The sequence below is a fragment of the Paroedura picta genome, chromosome 5 (genome assembly GCF_049243985.1).
Source record: "Paroedura picta isolate Pp20150507F chromosome 5, Ppicta_v3.0, whole genome shotgun sequence".
NCBI lineage: Eukaryota > Metazoa > Chordata > Lepidosauria > Squamata > Gekkonidae > Paroedura > Paroedura picta.
This window is the reverse complement of record NC_135373.1, coordinates 19,596,578-19,618,993: the sequence shown is the minus strand read 5'-3', so window position 1 is coordinate 19,618,993 and position 22,416 is coordinate 19,596,578. Positions and strand designations below refer to the sequence as shown.

The window sequence follows — 22,416 nt, the reverse complement described above, 5'->3', positions numbered from 1 at the left end:
AAAGTTGAAGCTACCAGCTCTGTGTTGGTAAAACATTTAGAGGTTTGGGTGTGGAGCCTGTGAGGAGAAGGACTACAGTGGGGTATAGTGCCAGAGCCCACCTCTCAAAGCAGCCCTTTTCTCCAGCTGACCTCCAGCCACCATCTGGAGGTTGCACGAAAAAAAATGGACGATTCCAAAATAGTGACTATCTATCTAGTGGCTTAATTAAGCATAAGAAGATAAAAAGTCTCTTATGTTATTTTATCTGGCAGAGTCAAAGCCTAAATAAATAACATAAGAGACTTTTTATCTTCTTATGCTTAATTAAGCCACTGGATAGATTCTGTCTCTCCTTCGTCACCATCTGGAGGTTGGCAACGCTAGCCATGTAGATTAGTTGTGGTTCTTGGAGATCTCCAGCCCCAACCTGGAGGCTGTAGTTATTATAGACATATAGACATGTCATTATTATATTAACTGTTAGCTTGCCATCTGGTCAATGCTAGGATTCAGGAGATAGCATTAGTCTCCTTTCTCCAGGGTCAAAGGCTGGGGGTTGCAGTCAGGGAAGACCGATCCCATTGCTGGACGCTACAATGTGGTGTCCAGCAGGGGGCAGTCCTTTCCCCAATGTTATTCAACATCTTCACGGACCCTCTTGCCCAGTTTGTGCAAAGGTTTGAGCTTGGATGCCATCAATATCCCGATGACCCCCAGCTTTACCTCCTGATGGGCAGCCAGCCAGACTTCAACTAGCCAGATGTCTGGAGGCTGCGGCTGAACTCTTCAAAGATGGAAGTCCTGTTGCTGGGTAGGAAGGGACCCGTGGAGGAAGCCTGTTTGCCTAGCATGGACAGTGTACAACTTGCTGCTACTCAGACCATCAGGAATCCGGGCGTGATCCTTGATGCCTCCCTTTCCAAGGAGGCTCAAATCACCAAAGAAGCCCAGAAGGCATTCTACCATCTACACCAGGCTAGGCTATGAGTGCCATACCTGGCCTAGATCACTTAGCCACAGTCACACATGCAAATATCCCCTCCAGAGTAGACTTCTGTAACTCACTCTGTGTGGGCCTTCCCTTGACCCTACTCCAGAGGCCTCACTGGAATACTGTGGAGGGTTCATATACTCCCTGTGCTCAGGCAGCTGCATTGTCTCTGAGTGCACTGGATTAGGTTCAGGATACCAGTTTTGACCCTTCAGGCCATTTGCATTCTAGGCCCAGCTTACCTGGGGGACCACCTCTCTGAATACATCCCCTGAAGAGCATTAGGTTCTGCTTGTTCAAACAGGTCAATGGCCCGAGAGAGTTTCGCCTGGCCTTGACCACAGGAGAGCCAGATTGGTGTAGTGGTTAGGAGTAGGGTTGAGTGCTTCAGCGTGGTTTGGCCGCCTCAGAGATCACCAAAGCCCAACGCGGCGCGTAAGAGGCCAGTGCCATGGCACCGAGAGGAGGTGCGGCAGCTGGTTGGCACATTGCCGCTACCGCCGCTGCCCATCCTCTCCATGCCATAGCACTGCCTGCCATATGCTTCAGTGATCGCTGAGGCGGCCAAACCGTGCCGAAGTGTTTAACGATCGTTAGGAGTGTAGACTGCTAATCTGGTGAGCCGGGTTTGATTCCGCGCTCCTCCACATGCAGCTAGCTGGGTGACCTTTCCTCTCCCCACAACAGACATTCTGTGAGGGAGGACATTCTGTGAGAACCAATTCTCTTCTTCAGTAATATCAGGACTCTCTCAGCCTCACCTCCCTCACAGAATGTCTGTTGTGGGGAGAGGAAAGGGAAGGCGAATGTCAGCCACTTTCACACTCCGTTGAGTAGAGAAAAGCGGCATATAAGAACCAACTCTTCAGTAAATATCAGGGTTCTCTCAGCGTCATCTCCCTCACAGGGCGTCTGTTGTGTCCTAGAAGCTGCTTTGAGACTCCTGATAGAGCTGTTCTGACCGAGCAGTAATATCAGGGCTCTCTCAACCCCACCTACCTCACAGGGTGTCTGTTGTGGAGAGAGGGAAGAGTAGATGAATATAAGCCGCTTTGAGATTCCTTTGGTAGAGAAAAACAGCATATAAGAACCAATTCTCTTCTTCAGTAATATCAGAGCTCTCTCAGCCTCACCTCCCTCCTTCTTCCTGAATGCATGGGGGAATTCCTGAATGCTCACCCACTCATACCTCTCTTAGAGCTGCGATTCATTGATGACATTTTTATCATCTGGAGACGTGGTAAAAAAGCCCTGGATATTTTCCAGCAGGCATACAATGACTTTCACCCCACTATCAACCTGGCAACCAACCAATCTATGCAAGAAATATATTTTCTGGACACTACTGTAAAAATAAACAATGGATGCCTAGAGACCACCTTATACCGAAAGCCTACTGACCAACAAACGTACTTGCATGCCTCCAGCTACCATCCTAAATATACCAAAGAATCCATTGTATACAGCCAGGCCCTACATTACAACTGCATCTGCTCCAATCCCACAGATAGAGATTCCCACCAAAACGATCTACAGCAAACCATTTTGGAACTAAATTACCCAGCCAGTTAGGTCAAGGAACAGACTAACAAAGCCAGAAGGATACCAAGAGAAAACCTGTTAGAAGACAGACCCCAAAGAGAAAACAACAGAACAACACTAGTGGTTACATATAGTTCTCAGCTCAAGACAGTACAACGCATCACCAGTGACTTACAATCTCTACTGGATAATGACAGTTTTCGTTCCCAAGCACCGGGGGGGGGGGTAGACCTTTTCTTTTACATAGACAGTCCTCCAATCTCAAACAACTCCTCACCCACAACAACAATTATTATTATTATTATTATTATTATTATTATTATTATTATTATTATTATTATTATTATTATTATTATTATTATTATTATTATTATTATTATTATTATTATTATTATTATATTTATTCCCCGCCACTCCAATGCAGCATTTAATGTGAACATGGACTGGTATTAGAGCTTACAAAAAACCCAGATGCCAACTTTGCTACCATATACACTCCAATGCCACAATAACTGGACCTAACAACATCACCTACACCATCAAAGGCTTATACATTTGCTTATCTTCCAACATTGTATATGCCATCAAATGCCAACAATGTCCCTCTGTTCTCTACATAGGGCAAACAGGTCAAACCCTCCGCCAAAGGATTAATGGACACAGGTCTGACATCAAGAACCACAGAACTGAAAAACCTGTAGGAGAACACTTCAGCCTTCCAGGACATTCAATAAATGTTTTATTACAAAGGAACTTCAAGAACAGGCTAGAAAGGGAGATTGCAGAAATGCAAGTTATTACAACACTCAAAACTATGACGTACCCTGGACTCAACAAGGACATTGGTTTTTTATCTCACAATGCAAGCTTAACCTTGTTTAACGCGTATCCACATTCCTCACAATTTATTTTATTTGGGACAATGTGACTGTAAGGTGATGGTAGTGATATGTAATGGAATTTGGAGTTTGACTCCCTGGTCTTAGGATGAGATAGTTGCCAGTGTAGCAATTCCCTTGCAGGGATGTTTCACACTTGGATGGAGACAGATGGGGCCGGCAGCAAATGGTGGGGTGGGAGGCTTTGATCACTGACATAGACAGTTTAATTTCTCCTATGTTTTTGTGAAGTACAACTGAATTCAAGGGTACAGATTGGCTGTTTTGGCAAAGAATTATCATATCGCTGTATTTGGATGTTGTGACACAGTTTACTAATTTAACAGAATTAACTTTTGCTTTATATTTCCACTGTCATGATGGAAGATCATAGTCTGAGGAAGAGTGCTTGCACTCGAAAGCTCACGCCTGGAATAAATCTTTGTCGGTCTTAAAGGTGATACTGGACTTTGATTTTGTTGTGCCATTTCTAATTGCTATACTGACACAAGGCACGCAGGCACACAATGTTGAAACATCCGGGGTGGGGTGGGGGTCCAAAATATTTCACAACCTTTTGTTGCAGAAATGGTTCCTTAAAAAAAACACTCTAGTTTTTTGTAACAATTACTTCTTGGGAAATTTCCTGGTTTTGCAAAGAGGAAATGAAGTAAACCGGTAGACTGGCTTGTTCCATATTGTCAACCTTGCTTTACATGAACTATCTTCTACTGCATTCTTGCGGCACAGGAAATAGGGATGCCAGCCTCCAGGTGAGACCTGGGGATCCCCTGGAACTACACCTCATCTCCAGGCAACAGAGATGAGTTCCCCTGGAGAAAATGGAAGCTTTGGAGGACATATTCTATGGCATTGTACCCCACTGAGGCTCCACCCCCAAATCTCCAGGAGTTTCCCAACCCTGCCTCTCCATCCCTGGCTAGTGGCCAGGGGGACCTGGCATCCTTAACATGAGAGGAACATCTTTAAACCACTCCGCAGGAGCGGTATAAATAAAGCAGTAAGGGCCCTTGAGGTGGGCCCTGTCCGGGATGGGGAAGGGTGGCCATTGGCCCCTTCCCCTTGGATTGACAACCGGAGGGCCCAATCACCAGGTGCAAAGCACCTGGCGATTGAGCCCTCCAGTTGTCAGTCTGCCGCCAAGGGGCCAATTGGCCCCTTGGCCTCTGACATGAATCGGCAGCTGCAAAGCGCCTGCCGACCTGCCCCCCCCCCATGTCGGCCACCTTGCCCCATCGCCGCCATTATCCTGCAGCCAAGCAAGGTAGGTGGTGGTCAGGGTGGCCCCCTGAGCTTCGTCCCGGCAAATGGATAGCCGCGCAGCCGCGGCGGGCCTGTCCCTTTGCCATGCAGGATATTCCAACCTCGGTGTCAAGCCTGACGGGCCCGTCGGGCTTCCTGTGTGGCCCGTCGGGCCTCCTGAGCCCCCACATCGCCACTCACCTCCGCTGCCCCGAACAAGCCCTCCCTCCTCCCCCACGTGATCTTTCCACCATCCCTGCTCACCTCCGCTGCTGCTTACCAGCCCCCAACCACCCACCCCTTCCCCCACCTCCCCCATCCATTGCTACTGTCCACTCCCCCCATGGCACCTTACCCCCTCTTCCTCTCACCCCTGCCCTGTCCCCTTTCATGCCACCTACCTGACTCCCTTCCTGCCTTCCTTCCTCCCAGCTTTCCCTTTGTCCTTCCTTCCTTCCTTCCTTCCTTCCTTCCTTCCTTCCTTCCTTCCTTCCTTCCTTCCTTCCTTCCTTCCTTCCTTCCTTCCTTCCTTCTATCCTATCTGCCTCTTTCTCACTCCCTGTTTCTCTCCCTCTTCTTTTGTCTCTTTCTGTCTTCCTCTTTTTCTTTCTGTCTTTCTCTTTGTCTCTCTTTCTCCCTTTCTCCCTTCCTTGTACCCATCCATCCACCCACCACGCTAGCACTCGCTGTATTTTGGGTACAGCGGGCTTAATATCTAGTTAAAAATAAAATCATAAGCATCTTTGAGAAAACTATAAGGCTCAGGAAAATGACATTATCTCAGGGATCATTCAGATAATGGTTTGGGACCTGGGTCTTTTGACGTTTCTGAGCACCAATCCCAATATGGCACCCTTACCATATTTCAGGAAAATGGATAAGGCCTTTGCCCAGTGGGGCTTGGGATTGGTATGTGGTTCCCAGTTTTACTCAGCCATCGCCTGAGGGACAGGAGGGCAGGTAAGATGTGATTGCCCCTAGGGATTTCCCTAAAGCAAGGGGGATGTGCCTAAGCAGGGGTTTCCCCGGTCCCAAAGTGGGGGTGTGGTGGACTGCCTTGCCTGGGGAAGAGAGATTTAAAAACTCTGTCCCAGCAGCAGCACTGATAAAGAATAAGCTGACCAACATAAAGGGAGTGAGGTTTTACTCCCCTTTCCTCACTCCTCTGGTAGGGTAGCCAATCTCCAGGTGGGAATCAACAAATAGGGGAGGTACCCCAAAAACAAACACAAAAAATGAGGGGGAAATCCCAGTTTACTCACAAAATACACACTCAAGTATAATTCACAAAAATGACATAACGAAACATCAAAGTAGCTTTGGAACAAATATAATAGCGTAACAAAAACTATATTTTTTAATCATTCCTTTTTATAACTCTTTTATTGTACATCCAATTTAAAGATGTAGAAGACGCAGAGATGACGGGTGCTAGCTGAAATCCCTGTTTCACAAACAGGATGCTTTTGTCAGCTATCTGTCCTGGGCAGGGAGAAGGAGAAAGTGCCAGCTCGGGAGCTACTGGTGAGTGTTTCTTTCTTTCTTACAGTCTGTGATGGCAGTGTGCAATGGTATATAGCAGTGGTCCCCAACCTTTCTGAGGTTGGGGACTGGCAGGGCATCAGGGCGCGGCCCGCGGCCCGCGCGGGCCACGCCCACGCATCGGCCGCGCCTGCGGGCCGCACCCGCGCATCAGGCCGCGCCCACGCATCGGGCCGCACTTGCGGGCCGAGCCCACGCATCGGGCCGCACCCGCGGGCCATGCCCGCGCATCGGGCCGCGCCCGCATGGGCGCGGCCGGCCCTGATTCCCTCTCCCCGCCCTCCTGCAGTAAGAAACTTCCCTGGCCGCAAGCTTGCGGCCTGGGAAGTTTTTTACTGCGGGGGGGGCGGGGAGAGGGAGCCGCGGCCCGGTGCCCGCAGATTGGGGACCACTGGTATTTAGGTTGCAGGAGAGTGTGTGATGTTTGAGTGGTTTTTTTTCCTGTCTGCTCCTTGCCTGGGTGGTGGGGGGACTGCTGTTAATCGCATTAGCTGATTTGCATTAGTTGGCCATGGAGTCGCAGGTTACAATGGTAGCCCACCAGGCGATTTATCATCTTCGTCAGGAGAGGCTACTAGCACCCTGCTTGTCCTCTGAACACCTGGCCATGGTGATCCATGTGACCCTCACCTCCAAAACTGATTTCTGTAATTCACTCTATGCAAGCTTGCCCTTGCCTCTGACCCGGAACTTACAGCTGGTTCAAAATGTGACCTTTAGGGTCCTCACAGGAACATCTTGGAGGGCCCATATCCAGCCAGTGCTAAGGCAACTGCATTGGTTACCGGTTATGGTCCAGATCAGGTTCAAGGTTCTGACTTTGACCTTTAAGGCCCTTCGCGGTCTGAGACTCTCATATCTGAAGGACCGCCTGCTAGTTAGACTTGATTCTCACCAACTGGGAAGAACTGGTTGATGAGATAAAAGCTGTGGGCTCAATGGTAGTGACCATATGATTTTGAACTTTATGACCCTGGAGAAGAGAAAAGCTGTACATATACAGGCTGGACTTCAGGAGAGCAAATTTTAACAAACTTAAAGTTATGTTGCGTAGAAACCCATGGTCAGAAAAATTTAAGGAGATGGAAGTCCAAGAAGGTTGGGAGTTTTCTCAAAAGTGAAATACTGAAGGCTCAATCACAAACAATTCCCTTGAGAAGAAAAGATGGAAGGAGCCTAAAGAAACCATGGAGGCTCCATAAACAGCTTTCAAAAGAAGTAATAAAAAAGACACATGTAGGAAATGGAAGGAGGACCTTATAACCAAGGAGGAATATAAACAAATAACCAGCGCTTGTAGAGAGAGTGTTAGAAAAGCTAAAGCTCAGTATGAGCTTAGGCTAGCAAGAAATTATAAAAAAAACAAAAAGGTTCTTTATTTATATTTATTTATATTATGTTAATATTATATTTATTGATCGCCACTCTCAGGCCATGCTGGCTCGTGGTGGTTTACAGTAAAATGATAAAGGTAAAGGTAAAGGTATCCCCTGTACAAGCACCGGGTCATGTCTGACCCTTGGGGTGACGCCCTCTAGCGTTTTCATGGCAGACTCAATACGGGGTGGTTTGCCAGTGCCTTCCCCAGTCATTACCGTTTATCCCCCAGCAAACTGGGTACTCATTTTACCGACCTCGGAAGGATGGAAGGCTGAGTCAACCTTGAGCCGGCTGCTGGGATCGAACTCCCAGCCTCATGGGCAGACAGCTTCCGACAGCACATTTCTGCTGCCTTACCACTCTGCGCCACAAGAGGCGCCTAGTAAAATGATAAAATCACATAAAACAGAAGAAAAATACACAATCCTATGCCCTGGCAATAAAACTAGTCTAATGCTCCCCTCCCTTCTTCACACACTCGACTACAGCAATCAACAGTCCCCAACCCCCACTTGGGGGGTAACTCCTGCCCGATGACCTTCAAATAGGGCCTATATAGGAAGGGACCTGATCTTCTTAGCCTGACCTCAACCAAATGCATGGTGGAAGAGCTCCATCTTACCGGCCCTGTTCCATCAGGGCCCTTAACTCTTCCAGGAGCTCATTCCAACAGCTTCCTTCCTTCCTTCCTTCCTTCCTTCCTTCCTTCCTTCCTTCCTTCCTTCCTTCCTTCCTTCCTTCCTCCCCCCCCCCTCTCTCTGTGTAGTGGAAAGCGGGGTACAACCCCATCCACCCCGCTCTTCTTCTTATATAATTGTACGTGTGTGTTAGGGGTGGTGCACAGGGCAAACAGGAGTCATGTGGCTCTGTGGGTTGTGAATGTGGTGCCTTAGGAAAAACGCCTGAATCTCATGGCAAGCAAACTCCTGGGAACTCATGCTGATACCTGCAAAAGCAGCCCAACAAAATGGGTGGCGGGGGGGGGGGCAATCTTCATCCCCCTGCAATGATGTCACTTCTGGCATCAACTGGAAGTGCTAACATTGCATAGATTGCTCCTGCCCCTGGCGATAAGTACATGCCACCACCTATCTGCTGCCAGTTGCCTGGCAACCCTAATCCCAGACGAACCTCAGTGAACCTCACCCATGACATTCCATCTGCCATCAACCAACAGTCAAAATCTCACCATCTCCTCCAGCAGGCCTATTCCATCACAACTTGGGGGTAGTGATGGGACCCGAATTCATGCACTCAATGTACATTTTATCAAGACTTGAATCAACAATGTCAGCTCTGCAGAAGGAAATGCCCAGATGACACCCAGTCTGTTAGCATTTGCTTCACCCTAATCTTTTCCGTGCCAAGTTTTGGTGTGGGACACATCTTCTGGTGCGCCTCCTGAAATAGAAATAAATACAGAAGTGACGTCTTTAGACCCACCCCAGGAAGTGTGCCAAAAGAGGCAAAAGAAGCCAAGGGAGCTGAGGAGGCAGAGGCCTCAGAGACCCCCAAGGGGCCCGGCCAGCACCTTCAATGCCAGTGGGGGGGGGGGTGAGCAAGAGGCTATGCTACCTCCAAGGCCAATGTAGAGGCCGCAGCACCCCCAGGGGCCCAGCCAGCACCTGTGACACCAGCAGGGGGGTGAGGAAGTAGCAGAGGTGGCCCAAGGGTAAACAGGTAAATGGGAAGGGGGAGGGGGGAAGGGAAGGGAATCTGTGTGTGTGTTTGCTTGGGTGGGAGAGAAGGGAAGGGAAGAGGTTGGGAAACCCAACAGATAAGGGGGAAAATGGGTGGGTGAGGAAAGGGAGTCTCTATGTATCTGTGTGATTGTGAAGGAGGGAGGGAGAAACCAAGGATGAGGTTGGGAAACCAACAGGTAAGGGGGGGGGGGAGAGAGAAGGAAGTCTGTATGTGTGTGTATGTGTAGGTGTGCTTGCAGGGGACGGAGGGGGCCCTGATCAAGTAGCCCTGAGCAGGTATGTGTTTCACATACCCTCTGAGAGTAAGACTGTGAGTGGAATTTTTTTTTTTGGTGACAGTTTGGCTATTTAACGGCATCATTTCCCCCTTCCCTTATATAAATTGTTTTTTGCTGGTCATTGTTCTCCTGAGCTTTTTCCTGCGTTTTTTTCAGACAACATAGGAAAACCAGGGGGGGAGGAATGGGGAAACAATGGCCTACAAAGAAGGGGGAGGACAAAAACTGGTGCATTTAAGTAGCCAAGTTGCAGCAAAAACTCAAGGCAACTCCCCCCCCCCCCCGGTGTGTTTACAGTTTTACTTACTTCTCTTCCCTGAGTCAGGAAGTCAATCTTTACCCAATCTTCACAAGTGCACACACAAACACACAGAGTGACAAAGACTGGCACATGTGCCTCCAGCCACAACCGTATCTTTCCCTTCTGCTGCCAGTTAGACATTTCTCATTGTCTATTGGAAGGATATAGAACTATGGACGGTTCCCGGCTGAATTGGAGGAGGATCGGAACAGCTGCACCATTGGCATTCCTACACTTGACTCTTCTTATCTCAGGTACCAAGTTTCGCTTTTTAAAAGTTGCTGGACATCTAAGTAGCCAGCTCCAGGCTGGAGAACCCCTGGAGATTTGGGGGGCGGTAGAACCTGGAGGGTGGTAGAACCTGGGGTCAGTCCTAGAGGAGATCAGCCCTGACTGCTCCTTAGAAGGCCAGATCCTGAAGAAGAAACTCAAATACTTTGGCCACCTCATGAGAAGGAAGGACTCCCTGGAGAAGAGCCTAATGCTGGGAGCGATTGGGGGCAAAAGAAGAAGGGGACGACAGGGAATGAGGTGGCTGGATGGAGTCACTGAAGCAGTAGGTGCAAACTTAAATGGACTCCGGGGAATGGTAGAGCAGTGGTCCCCAACCTGCGGGCCGCGGCCCGGCGCCGGGCCGCAAAGGCCATGGCGCCGGGCCGCGGCTCCCCTTCCCCGCCCCTCCCCCCCCCCCCGCAGTAAAAAACTTCCCAGGCCGCAAGCTTGCAGCCCGGGAAGCTACTTACTGCGGGAGGGCGCGGAGAGGGAATCAGGGCCGCGCAGCCCGCGGGTGCGGCCCGATCCACGGGTGCGGCCCGCGGGCGCGGCCGGGCGCGGCTCGTGGGCGCGGCCCGAACCGCGGGTGCGGCCCGCGGGCGCGGCCGGGCGCGGCCCGATCCGCGGGTGCGGCCCGCGGGCGCGGCCGGGCGCGGCTCGCGTGCGCGGCCGGAAGCGTGGGCGTGGCCTGTGCGGTCCCTGCGGGCGCGGCCCAATGCCCTGCCGGTCCCCAGCCTAATAAAGGTTGGGGACCACTGTGGTAGAGGACAGGAAGGCCTGGAGGATCATTGTCCATGGGGTTGCGATGGGTCGGACATGACTTTGCACCTAACAACAAGAACCTGGGGAGGACAGGGACCTCAGTGGGGTCCTGTGTCATAGAGCCCACTCTTCAAAAGCAGCCATTTTCTCAGGGAAACTGACCTCTGTAGTCTGGAGATGAGATGTAATTCTAGGGGAACCCCAGGTCCCACATGGAGTCTGGTATCCCTATGGGGTCCTGGCATCCCTGAGGGGTGTTGATGCTCCATTTAGCCCATTAACTAAAAATAACTAAGAGCAGCAGACTTGTACAAAGGATTATTTTTAATAGGGAAATGTAGTGTGCACACACACAACGCATAGATTGGCTGGTACCTAAGAAGGGTCTCTCCCTTTCTTTTGCTTATCAGGAAAGGTCATTTGAAAGACAATGCTACGCAATGCTGGAAACAAATGTCAGTTAAAAACAAGACACATGTCTGGAGGGTTTTTAAAATGTTCCTTCTGGGCTGTTTTACGTGCATGGGATTATTTGAACCAGTGGATCAGTTATAATTCCTGGAAGTCATCAATTTATAATTTTTTTAGGAATAGGTGGTATCAGGACTTTTGAGCTAGACTTGGTCCTAGGTTCCTCTGGAAAATTAGAGCTGCAGAATAACAGTGTTTGGAAAATATGCAGTTGCTAGTTATCTTCGTAGATGAGGCACAGATCCATATCCTCAGCACTTTGAGGATTATTATTATTATTATTATTATTATTATTATTATTATTATTATTATTATTATTAAATTTCTATACCACGCTTCCAATATGGCTTTAGACAGATAATCTTTACTGGAAAGATTATTTACAGAAATCTATCATATTCATCAGCTTCTTACTGAAGCCGAGTACAAAAGTTTAAAAGCTAATTACAAAGAAAACACATTGCAAGCCCCTGTGGCTGGTGCAAGCAGACTACATGCCACACATCTACAGATGGAGAGCATAGAGTCTGCTCCTTGCTTGCTTCAGAGCACATGTACACTTATCTTCTGCTTCCTGAAGGAGGAAGTGGGCAGGAGCCAACTTTAAGCATAGAAATCCCCAGGTTATACGCTCAGAGTTTTTCCACTGCAATGTCACTTGTGACCACTTGATACACTATTGAGCATTCAGGTACAGCCCAGCTGCTTAAACCTCGTAACAACAGCCCTTCAAGGCTGAATTCACCAAATTACTTGTCAATTGCAATTACAACAGGTGAGCATGCTGATCCAATCAATATCCCCAAACAAAAGCTGTGTAGTATCATTCAGAGGATTTTGGTTTATTATTATACTGCTTAAGATCCCCCGCCCAAAAGAGGTGAGTTTGGCCTCAGCTAGGACCAGGGCCTTTTCAATGTTGGCCTCGGCCTGGTAGAATGCTCTGCTAAAAGAGATCATGGCCCTGCAGGACTTTTACCAGTTCCACAGGGCCTGCAAGACAGGGCTGTTCTGCCAGATCAATAGTTGAGGCCAGACACAACAACAAAAAATGCTGGCCTCTGCTGGGAATAAAGGGAAGACCTGCCTCCCCGAGAAAGACCCGCAATCCTGCCTTCAAATTCCGCTGAATGGGGCTGTTTTAAGGTCTGGAGGTTTGAATGTGTATTCTGGTCTTTAAACAATCTCTGCATTTTATCCCACGTTGTTACCTGCCCTGAGCTGTTAGGAAGGGCGGGATATAAAAATAAATAATTATTACTAGTAAATAATAATTAGAGATAAATATAGGTCAGACCCCAAAATGGTATTTTGGAGATTTTAAGTTTGTCTGTATTAGCCCAGGAACAGCACAGTGCCTTCTGACATCAGCTTGCAATGTTTATCCTCCGTGTTTGGTCTCTACTTCAGGGGCTTTTGCCTTGAGGTGCCATACCTATACCTCCATCCAACCTGTTTCCAGAGATCAGATCAGCAGTGAGTTCTCCATGGCACCCACCGTCGTCAGCGTCTGCTCCGCAAGCCAAAATGCTTGTGCAGAGGCACATCTGATGCTCAATGCAGGTGAGCACAACCCTAACCCTGGGAAAGCTTCCAAATACGTAACAGTCAAAGCGGAGGGTGCAAGAACCTGTTGGGAGGGAAATTCTCTGCGATCCTACAGGCCATCTGGAGGGGACATTAGGAGTAAAAAAAAAAAAAAGAACCCTTTGGAAATATCTGTTCCTAGTAAGAGAGAGCCCTCTGATTTCATCAGCTCTCAGAAGGTTAGTATTTGAAGAAGAGTTGGTTCTTATATGCCACTTTTCGCTACCAAAAGGAGTCTCAAAACGGCTTCCATTCGCCTTCCCTTTCCTCTCCCCACAACAGACACCCTGTAAGGGAGGTGAAGCTGAGAGAGCCCTGAGATTACTGAAGAAGAAGAAAAGTTGTTTCTTATATGCCGCTTTTCTCTACCTGAAGGAGTCTCAAAGCGGCTTACAGTCGCCTTCCCTTTCCTCTCCCCACAACAGACACCCTGTGAGGTGGGTGAGGCTGAGAGAGCCCTGATATTACTGAAGAAGAAAAAGAGAATTGGTTCTTATATGCCACTTTTCGCTATCAGAAGGTGTCTCAAAGCGGCTTACAGTCATCTTTCCTCTCCATGCCATCCACAGCCGAAACAGCTTCCCTCCCTCCTGCCCTTGTTATTGGTTATTGTGTCATGTTACAGTTTTTGGATTTTCACCTCAATTTTGTCACAGCTGCAGATTAAGCACAGTGGAACCTGTTGGCAGGGAGTCCGGTCTGCATACTGGACTCCCTGAGGTCAGAGGTCTCCTTAAAGAAACCAGCTTACATTTAGGTGCAGCCTACTTGGCTGGGGGCCTGTAGGCAGGCAGCCGGGGAAACCAAACGGAGGTGGATGCCTGCTGGACCCCAATCAGTCACCTCCCTCGTAGGGATTCCGTGTCACAAAAGGGACCGTTCTCCCAGCTGGGACTGAAGCAAGTTCCGGGCACCATGGGCCCTGGGATTTAAGCAGGGGTTCAGGCTCCTTTCCTGTGCCGAGCCAACCCTCTGGTGGGGTTTGCAATAAAGGCTGTGGCCATGTTTATGCCAAAACGGATGTGTCACTTGTTCATTGGCAGGCTAGTCAATAATCGAGAACATATAATATTTCCAACAGTAGAGCTCATAACAGTAGAACGCTTAACACTGCCTTTACAGCCAGTGATCCGATGTTAGTGCAGCACTGTGGTTTGGTACTCCTGCCTGCGAGATGTATTTGGTGGTGAAAGGAGCCTCTGGGCTCTGATTGGCGGAATTGCTTCATTGGTCTCGACCGGAAGCCTGGTGGAAGAGTTCTGTTTTGCAAGCCCTGCAGAACTGTTTTAGTTCCAGCAGGGCCCTGATCTCTTTGGGGAGCTCATTCCTCCAGGTGGGGGGTCAGGACAGAGAAAGTCTTGGCCTTGGTTGAGGCCAGAAGAGCCTCCCTGGGGCCAGGGATCACCAGCTTGTTGGTGCCTGCAGAGCGTTGTGCTCTTTGGTGGGCATAGGTGGAGAGGCAGTCCCTCACCTGATCCAATAGTTCACTGATTGCCAGTGCGGGCTGGATGTGGGCCCTCCAGGGTGTTCCTTGTAAGAACCCTGGCTGTTGCAGGGAGAGGAGGGGAAAGGTGTTTGTAAGCTGCTTTGAGACTCTTTTTGGTAGTAAAAAGTGGGGTATAAAAACCAACTTCTCTTCCGGGGCTGAATCTGCACTTACTTTGTTGATTCTGTTATGGATCCTGCTGTATCAAGATGGATTTGAAATCGGGTCTTCCTCCCCCCCCCCCCCACTCCCCATTGAAACAGAAAAGTGTTCTGCAAGTGGTTAGGCAAACTCAGAAGGGGATGGGGGGAGCCAAGCACAGCAGGAGCCTCTTTCTTTCTTTTCTTGAATGAGGATGGAGGAGAGGATTGGAGACAGCAGAGGAGGGAGAAAAAAAAACAAGAGGCAAATCTCTACTGAGAGAAGTTTAGGCTTCTGGAGCTTCTGCTGAGAAAAGTTAGGGCTTCCCCTTTAAGCCTGGAAACCAGGAATTGATGTCCTGGCCAATCAGGGCTTCTCTACCATGGAGTTCAGCCCCAAAATCGAAACAGGCAGAGCTCCGCATGCTTTCTCATGCTTTCTCAATCCTTCAAATATTGATGGTTATATCCACTCTAGGATATTGCAGGATAAAGGTAGGGTCACTCCGGACCAATCATGCTTGTTGCAGAGGGAAAATTTAAATTGGGCAAAATCAAAATGGAAATCGCAGTCAGTGGAGATGGCAGGGGCTGAATCGACCCGGGATTGGAATAAAAGCTCCGTGCAGATTCAGTCCAGGAAGGTCTCAGTTTGTGAGACCTGAGCAAGATGGTTTGTTTTTTGGGGGTTTTTTTGTTAGACTTAGGTCTCTCTCTTCTTTCGAAACAAAGTTCGTTTCTCAACACAGCTATTTTATTCCTTTAAGCCGCTTGGCGCCACACCCTATTTGCATATTTAAACTCTGACAACAAACGGGCGGCCTTTGGAACCCTGGGTTCCTGCTTTCCAGTTCTTCTCCATATAAGTTCATTTGCATGTTCCTCATATGTATTTCCCCTTATATGTATTCCTCTGCTTTAGAAAAAACGGCCATGCTCGTTATTCATAGAGGCTGCGCCAGTGAGGACCTTAAAGACGAAGCAGGGTCCTCCGCCTCTGGCGGCCAGCACCTCGTGCATCATTCCAGTGTGCGCTACTGTCACACTGACCTTTGCAACGGGGAGCCGATGGACGCCAATGACTTCAAGATGCCTGAACAGGAGAAAGGTAAGACGGTCACCAAAGAAGGGAAGTCCGAAATATATTATTTTCCCCTTGCAGCAGAATAGACAACAAGAAACTCCCCCCCCCCCCGCTTTTCCATAACTCCAAAATTCAAGGATGTCCATCAAAGTTAATTGACAAAGTGCTTTTTTCCAGGGTGCCTAATTAATGTGTGGAACTCACCATCACAGGATATGCTGACAGCTGATAAGTCTGAATGGCTTTAAAAGGAGATTAGGCAGATTCATGGCAGAGGCAGGCAATGGCAAACTGCCTCTGTTCATTGCTTGGCTTGAAAACCCTCTGGAGTTGCCCTGAGTGGGCTGCAATCTGACCACAGTTCCCACCACAAGTCACAATGGCCATGTGGAACCTCCAAGTGCAGAAGCAGTGTACCTCTGAATACCCATTGCCTGGGAGGGTGATAGCAAGGGAAGATTTGGGCTCTGTGCCTTTCAATGAAATATTTTCATAAATTAAATTAAACCAACAGGCCTCTGGCCCGTTTCTTTTTTGCGGCCCTTTAAGAGCTGCATGCCAAACAGAAATCGGGCAGGGGCAGCACTTCCTGGAATGGAAGAGGAAACATTGCGGTCCCTGTTGAATTCCTGCCTGCCACACAGCAGTTCAAAATAGAGGAGAGCTTCAAAGTGTGAGGGGAGGGGAACGGATTCTGGATCCAGCCCCAGTAGTTTGCAAAGCGAGTAATATTTATTTTTAAATATATATCTCCTAGCATCTGAAGCAAGCAGCTCCAACCGGTGCTATTCTGGCTTCGTACTGGACCCCAACGAAGACATCCGTGACACAGTGATGTGTGAAAGGGAACATTCCCAGTGCTACCATGGCAACGGCACCATCACAGTAGGTGAGGTCTGATTCCAAACTCCAGCTAGCCTTTTACCCCACTAAAATGTTTCTCGGTCCTGAGACTGTTGTGGATCTCAATGCATTTGCATTGGAGAGGGGGCAAGGCAGTACCAAGGGAGGACGGCGTTTGGGGTGGGCTGCTAGAGTTGTCAGCTCCAACCTGGGAAATTATTGGAGATTTCAGGGTGGATGCTGGGTAACACAGAGTTTCAGGAGAGGAAGGAAGTGATTGGATCTGTCGCCAGGGCATGGGGATGCACATACTGGGAATGGGAAGGAACGCCAGAAATTAATGTGACATGCCTACATGACATCCATACTGGGGATGTCTGGAGCAGTGACACTCTGTTTTTTGAGCAAAAACTCTATGGTTGAACTAGCTTCTACCATAGAGTTTTGCCCAAAAACTAGAGCATCATCTAGGCCTCCAGTGGGCCTGTGTCACTTCCCATTAATTCCCAGCATTCTTTCCTGGGGGAGGGTTAACTGGGGCAGAGATGCAACCCAAAAGCAGAGGCCCCCACCTCAACCAAGGAGGAGAGAGTCTGGCAACCCTAGATATGATGCCACCCTCCTCCAGGGGAACTGATCCCTGCTACCTGGAGATCAGTTATAATTATGGGAGAACTCCAGGCCCCCCCTACAGATTACCCACCCTCCAAACCAGCCATTTTCTCCTGGAGAACTAGTCACTGCCATCTATAATTCTGGGAGAACTGCAGGCCCACTTGGGAGGTTGGAAGCCTTACTACATGTATTGGTTTTGCCTCATTGATGCTATAAATCAGTGATCCCCAACCTTTTTATCACTGGGGGCCGGTCAACGCTTGACAATTTTACCAAGGCCCAGGGAGGTAGTCTTTTTCCGAGGGACGCCGCCGCTGCCTGGGCCCGTGCTCCACTTGCTTTCCCGCCGGCGCCCCTGACTTCCCACCTTCCGCTGGGGGGCGCTGTCAGCAGCAGCTGCGCAGTGTCACGCCGAGGGAAAGCCACAGCCATGATGGCTGCTGGAGAGCACCAAAGGTGAGCCGGCGGCAGGGCAGCCCCCGAGGCAGCAGCCGGAGAGGAGGATGAGGAGGAGCCGCGGCCCGGTACAGACCGGTACCGGTCCCCGGAGCGGGGGTTGGGGACTACTGCTATAAATTGCCTCTCCCACTGTCATGTGACATCAGGGCCTGCATCACCCAGAATGCCTTACTTCTCCCCTCCCACACTCTTTGTGGTCTGCCACCTCTGTAGTGTTATTCCTTCTCATGTTGCATTGCATTCTGGGGAAATTGAGCCTGCCTCAATGCTCAACCTGACTGACTTTTGACTCCCCTTAGGACATCTTGCAGTGGATTTTCTCATCAAAACCTGCCAAGACCCAACCTGTAATGTCCCTGAGAGCCAGTCCTTTGGCCCCATTGAGTTGAAGCTGTGGGGCTCCTGTTGCCATGGTGACTTTTGCAATGGGAAGATGGTTGTCCCTCAGGAGATTAGCAAAATGAATTCCTCTTCAAGACTGCCGAACAGCACAATCGCACCCTCCCTGCGCTCATCCAGACCTCAACCTACCAATTCCTCCCAACACAATATTGCCAATGACATACAAGACACTCTTACAGCATCTGAAGAGGTTACCGTCACACCTGCCCATGAACAGGATGACACCCACACAACCACCCTCAAGAATCCATTGTATGATTATGAGGAATATGAGGATGATAACCAAACATCAACCAGCACCAATAACACACTAAATCCACGAGCAGCGAATCAGAGTCCCCCACATCCCGGCCTTCCACCTTACCTCTGGCTGGTAGCCCTGGGCAGTGCGATCCTCAGGATATGGTGATCCATAATGCGGTTTGGGGGCACCTTGAGTGTTTGGGGGTATGCCACAGAGCAGAAAAGCAGAAGAAGCTAGACATATGAAAGTGTCTTGAAGAAAAGTTCTTCTTACAGTTGTCAGCTTAGACCAGGGGTGGGCAAACTGTGGCCCTCCAGATGTTATTCCAACAGCTTCAGTTTTAATATTCTTGACTTCAGTTATAGTCTCCAATTGTAGCTATTGGAAGAAAGAACATCTAAGCTGACAACAATATGAAGAACCTTTCTTCAAGACGCTTTCCTATTATTGTATATAGGCAATAATACACAGATGGTGTCTTTTTCTGTGGCTTGTTTCTGTGCATCCTGTTTTGTATAACAGAAGAAGCTTCACTCCAGAGCTCTAGAGTTTAATAATGAAGTTCCTTCTCTACTCAGAGCTACAGCAACACCTGCCTTTTAACTTGGCTTTCCTTTTTCATCCTTCTAGTCTGCTAGAAATTCAGGAAAGGGCTGGTATGTGATGGGCCCAGGACAGCCTTGAAGCCTGACCTGGAACCAGGCATGGTGTTCTTACCACCATAGTCACTTGTTCTAGCTTATAAACCTCTTCATTCCACCTTCTGCGACTGTATCACCCTACCCCTGCCCAACTGCTAATAGGTACTAAGTGAAAACAATTTTAACACAAGAATCTGCCTTATTCGGACTTAAATTGCTGGTCTAGCCAGGTTAGTCTTGTCTAGGGATGCTAGACCCCCTAGTCAGGACAGGTATCCCCCACTTTCAGCCCAAGTTCTCCCCCTCAATTAACCCCCCCCCAAAAAAAGAAAGAATACCAGAAATTAATGCTATATGCCTACATGATCCAGAAGTGACAGAGGCAAATTGGGGATGTGGGGGGAGGGAGGGTTTGACGCTCTGGTTTAGGGGCAAAATTCTATGGTAAAGGCTGATTCTACCATAGAGTTTTTGACCAAAAGCCAGAATATCATGCTCCCCTCCCATGTCCCCTATGTGCCTACCCTACTTCCGGGTCATGTAGACTCACTGCGTTAATTTCTGCCAGTAGATCTGAGGGACCAGGCAACTCTTTTTTGGTCCCATCAGAAATAGATCTCCAGAGCTTTAGATAGAGGCCTTTCGTAGACCCTCCTGCTCAGGCTTTTTAAGTGGAGATGAAACAGAAAACAAAAAATGTAACTGGAATTAGCAATGACCTGAAAAGTTGGATGTCTGTGCGATTTAGACAATAGGTTATAAAATTATGTAAGCATTTATACATACATACATATCTTTATTATGGTCATAGACCAGCAAAATCAAAGCAATTTCACAATTACACAGATAATCTGGCTAAAACATGGTTTTACTCATAAAATATCATTATGTTAAACACTTAGACTATGCGTCTGCTAAAACATAAATTAAAACTAAATGGAAATATGGGTAATTGTTCTAATTGCTCTCAGGGTCAGTTAAGTTTTAGTCAACTTCCGCCGCCTTTTCATGGCTGCAGCACAAAACCTGGCAACACTATATGTTATGGAAAAAATTGTGTCTATGAGCAGCAGGGAGATATAGGATTGTCCTGAAGGCCCTGGGACTCTATGTAACCATGGTGTGATAAATATGGAATGAATGTCATTATAAAACTGACAATGCAAAAGGATATGGTCCAATGTTTCTATCTGGCCAGAGCCATAGGGAATTTTCTTGTATCGCCCTTCAAGTACAACTGAGAGAAGGGCATTTGGAGACCAAGAGCTCACAGCCTTGACTTTCCATTATACAAGAGCATTTGCCTCATTATATTCAAACATTAACAAGGACGGACTCATTGCCACTGACGAAAGCCAGACTGAAAACGGAAAACAAATGAATCTAGAGACAGTTTTGGCAGAGTCAAAGTCTAAATAAATGAGATAAGAGACTTTTTATCTTCTTATACTTAATTAAGCCACTGGACAGATTCTGTCTCTCCTTTGCACTAACAATGAAGGCAGAGGTATTTGCTAGACCATGTTGGCGTTCTATATCCACTACTCGCTGTTTGATAACCTCTTTAGCTTGGTCATAGGCCATCCGAACCAGAAATTCTGGAGAAAATCCCAAAGCTTTTATTGTGCACAGCTTTTTAAAAAACAAATATTGAGATTAAAAACATACACAAAACCCATAGGCCATTATTGACAGATTATTATATGCCCCATACAATCTTAGATCTTAGAGTTGATGTGTTTTGACACACACTGGGTCATCCTCGGAGGTCTAAATTTTGGCCCACATCTACGGATAGAATGCAAGACACACAAAGAAGCCTGTAAAATAAACAAATCACAAGAACAGTTTTTTTACAGTGACAAAATCAATCAAAATGGATCAGATGGGGAAAGTCCATTTATCAGGTGACAGTCCCCTTCTTTCGGGCTGCCAAGAAATTCTGACATGTGCCCATGGAGTCAGTGCCTATACAAACGCAGGTGAGCCTGTTCTTTTAACTGGAGATGCCAATGATTGAGCCTGGATCTACCTGCATGGAAACCAGAGGCTCAACCACTGCAGAGCCACGGCCCCACCTAGTTATCTTATCCAGGCACTGAGCATTTGTGGCTCAGTGGGAGAACCTCAAATTTCCAGGTCTCAGGTTCAATCTCTGGGATGTCCAGTTAAAAGGACCAGGTAAGAAGTGATATCAAAGATCACAGCCTGAGATCCCAGAGAGCAGGTGATGGTCAGAGTAGACAAGACTGACCTTGATGGACCAGTGACCTCACACTGTAGAAGGCAGCTTCGTGTGTGTTAAGTGGGTGTTTTGTTCAGTATACCTATTGCTTTTATTGGCTACGAAAGTGTCTATTAGAGGCTACCGCCCTCGCTTTATCTGCTGCATGGTGTTTTGTTTTAAATGACTATTGTTTTAATGTGCTTCCTGCTACTTGCTGGTGTCATGGATGGGGGGTGGGAATAGATTTATTTTAGTGATTGGGAGCGCGTGCGGGTGTATTACGCCACCTTGGAAGCCTTTTGGGTGTGAAAAGAGGCAACAGTCATTTCAATAAATGAATAAGTGGATAAACGCTCCTGTGGTCTCAACGGTTTGCATAGCACATCCTCTCTCTTCGTTCGAACGCTTCCTGCATTTCCCAACAATGCGACTGCTTTCCCAGATGAGCTTTTGTCACCTATGACGCATTGGTGATGTGTCATCACAAAGAGATGACTTCCCCTTCTTAGGTCATCTTCAAGCATCGCAGGTGGCAAGAATAAAAACAACAGAAATGCACAATCGGAAGGTAAGGCAGATTCAGGCGGGTCGCCATGTTGGTCTGAAGCAGTGGAACGAAGTTTGAGTCTAGGGGCACCTCGAAGACCAACTAACCCGGTTTGATCCAAGGTCGTGTGTTTGCACACGGACGCTATCTTGAATAAAACTTGGTTGGTCCTCAAGGGGCCACTGGACTCAAACATTGTTCTGAATAGTGGTGGGATTATGTTCTGGAGAGGGAAAGAGTGAGGCCCATGTCATTTCATTTGCTTTTCCCAGCCTCAACCATATGCCTGATGGATGAGTGCTATTTTGCAGGCCCTGCAGAACTTGAATAGTTCCATCAGAGTCTGGGTCTCAGTTGGCAACTGATTCCACCAGGTTGGAACATAAAGAGTTCCATCAGGGTCCAGGTCTTGGCTGGCAATTGATTCCACCAGGATGGAACTTGAATAGTTCCGTCAGAGCTCGGGTCTCAGCCAGCAATTTTCCACCAGGTTGGAACTTGAATAGTTCTGTCAGAGCTCGGGTCTCAACTGGCAACTGATTCCACCAGGTTGGAGCCAGGGCCAAAAAAGCCATGGCTGTGGTTGAGGCCAGTCGCCCTTCGCTCAGGCCAGGAACCACTAACAGGTTAGCATTTGAAGACTGATGCCCTTTTAACCCCAAAAAGATTTGGAAATTTTTTGGAAGCATTAGATCCGTATTAGAAGAGGATGTAGTGATAAGATGGTGCCACTAGAGGGCCAAAGTTACCGAGAGACTATCCTCTCCAGTGATGG

The 22,416-nt window shown here is 48.2% G+C and overlaps 1 protein-coding gene across 1 annotated transcript; it reads left to right on the top strand.

The window, feature by feature from the left end:
• The first annotated feature begins 9,911 nt into the window (after window positions 1-9,911).
• Window positions 9,912-21,651, top strand: LOC143837220 (uncharacterized). Its single transcript, XM_077336813.1, has 5 exons — window positions 9,912-10,114; window positions 12,777-12,929; window positions 15,502-15,687; window positions 16,421-16,552; window positions 17,880-21,651. Exons 1-5 carry the CDS (start codon window positions 10,033-10,035, stop codon window positions 18,389-18,391), a joined length of 1,065 nt encoding a protein of 354 aa, XP_077192928.1. The 5' UTR covers window positions 9,912-10,032; the 3' UTR covers window positions 18,392-21,651.
• Window positions 21,652-22,416: the final 765 nt, after the last annotated feature.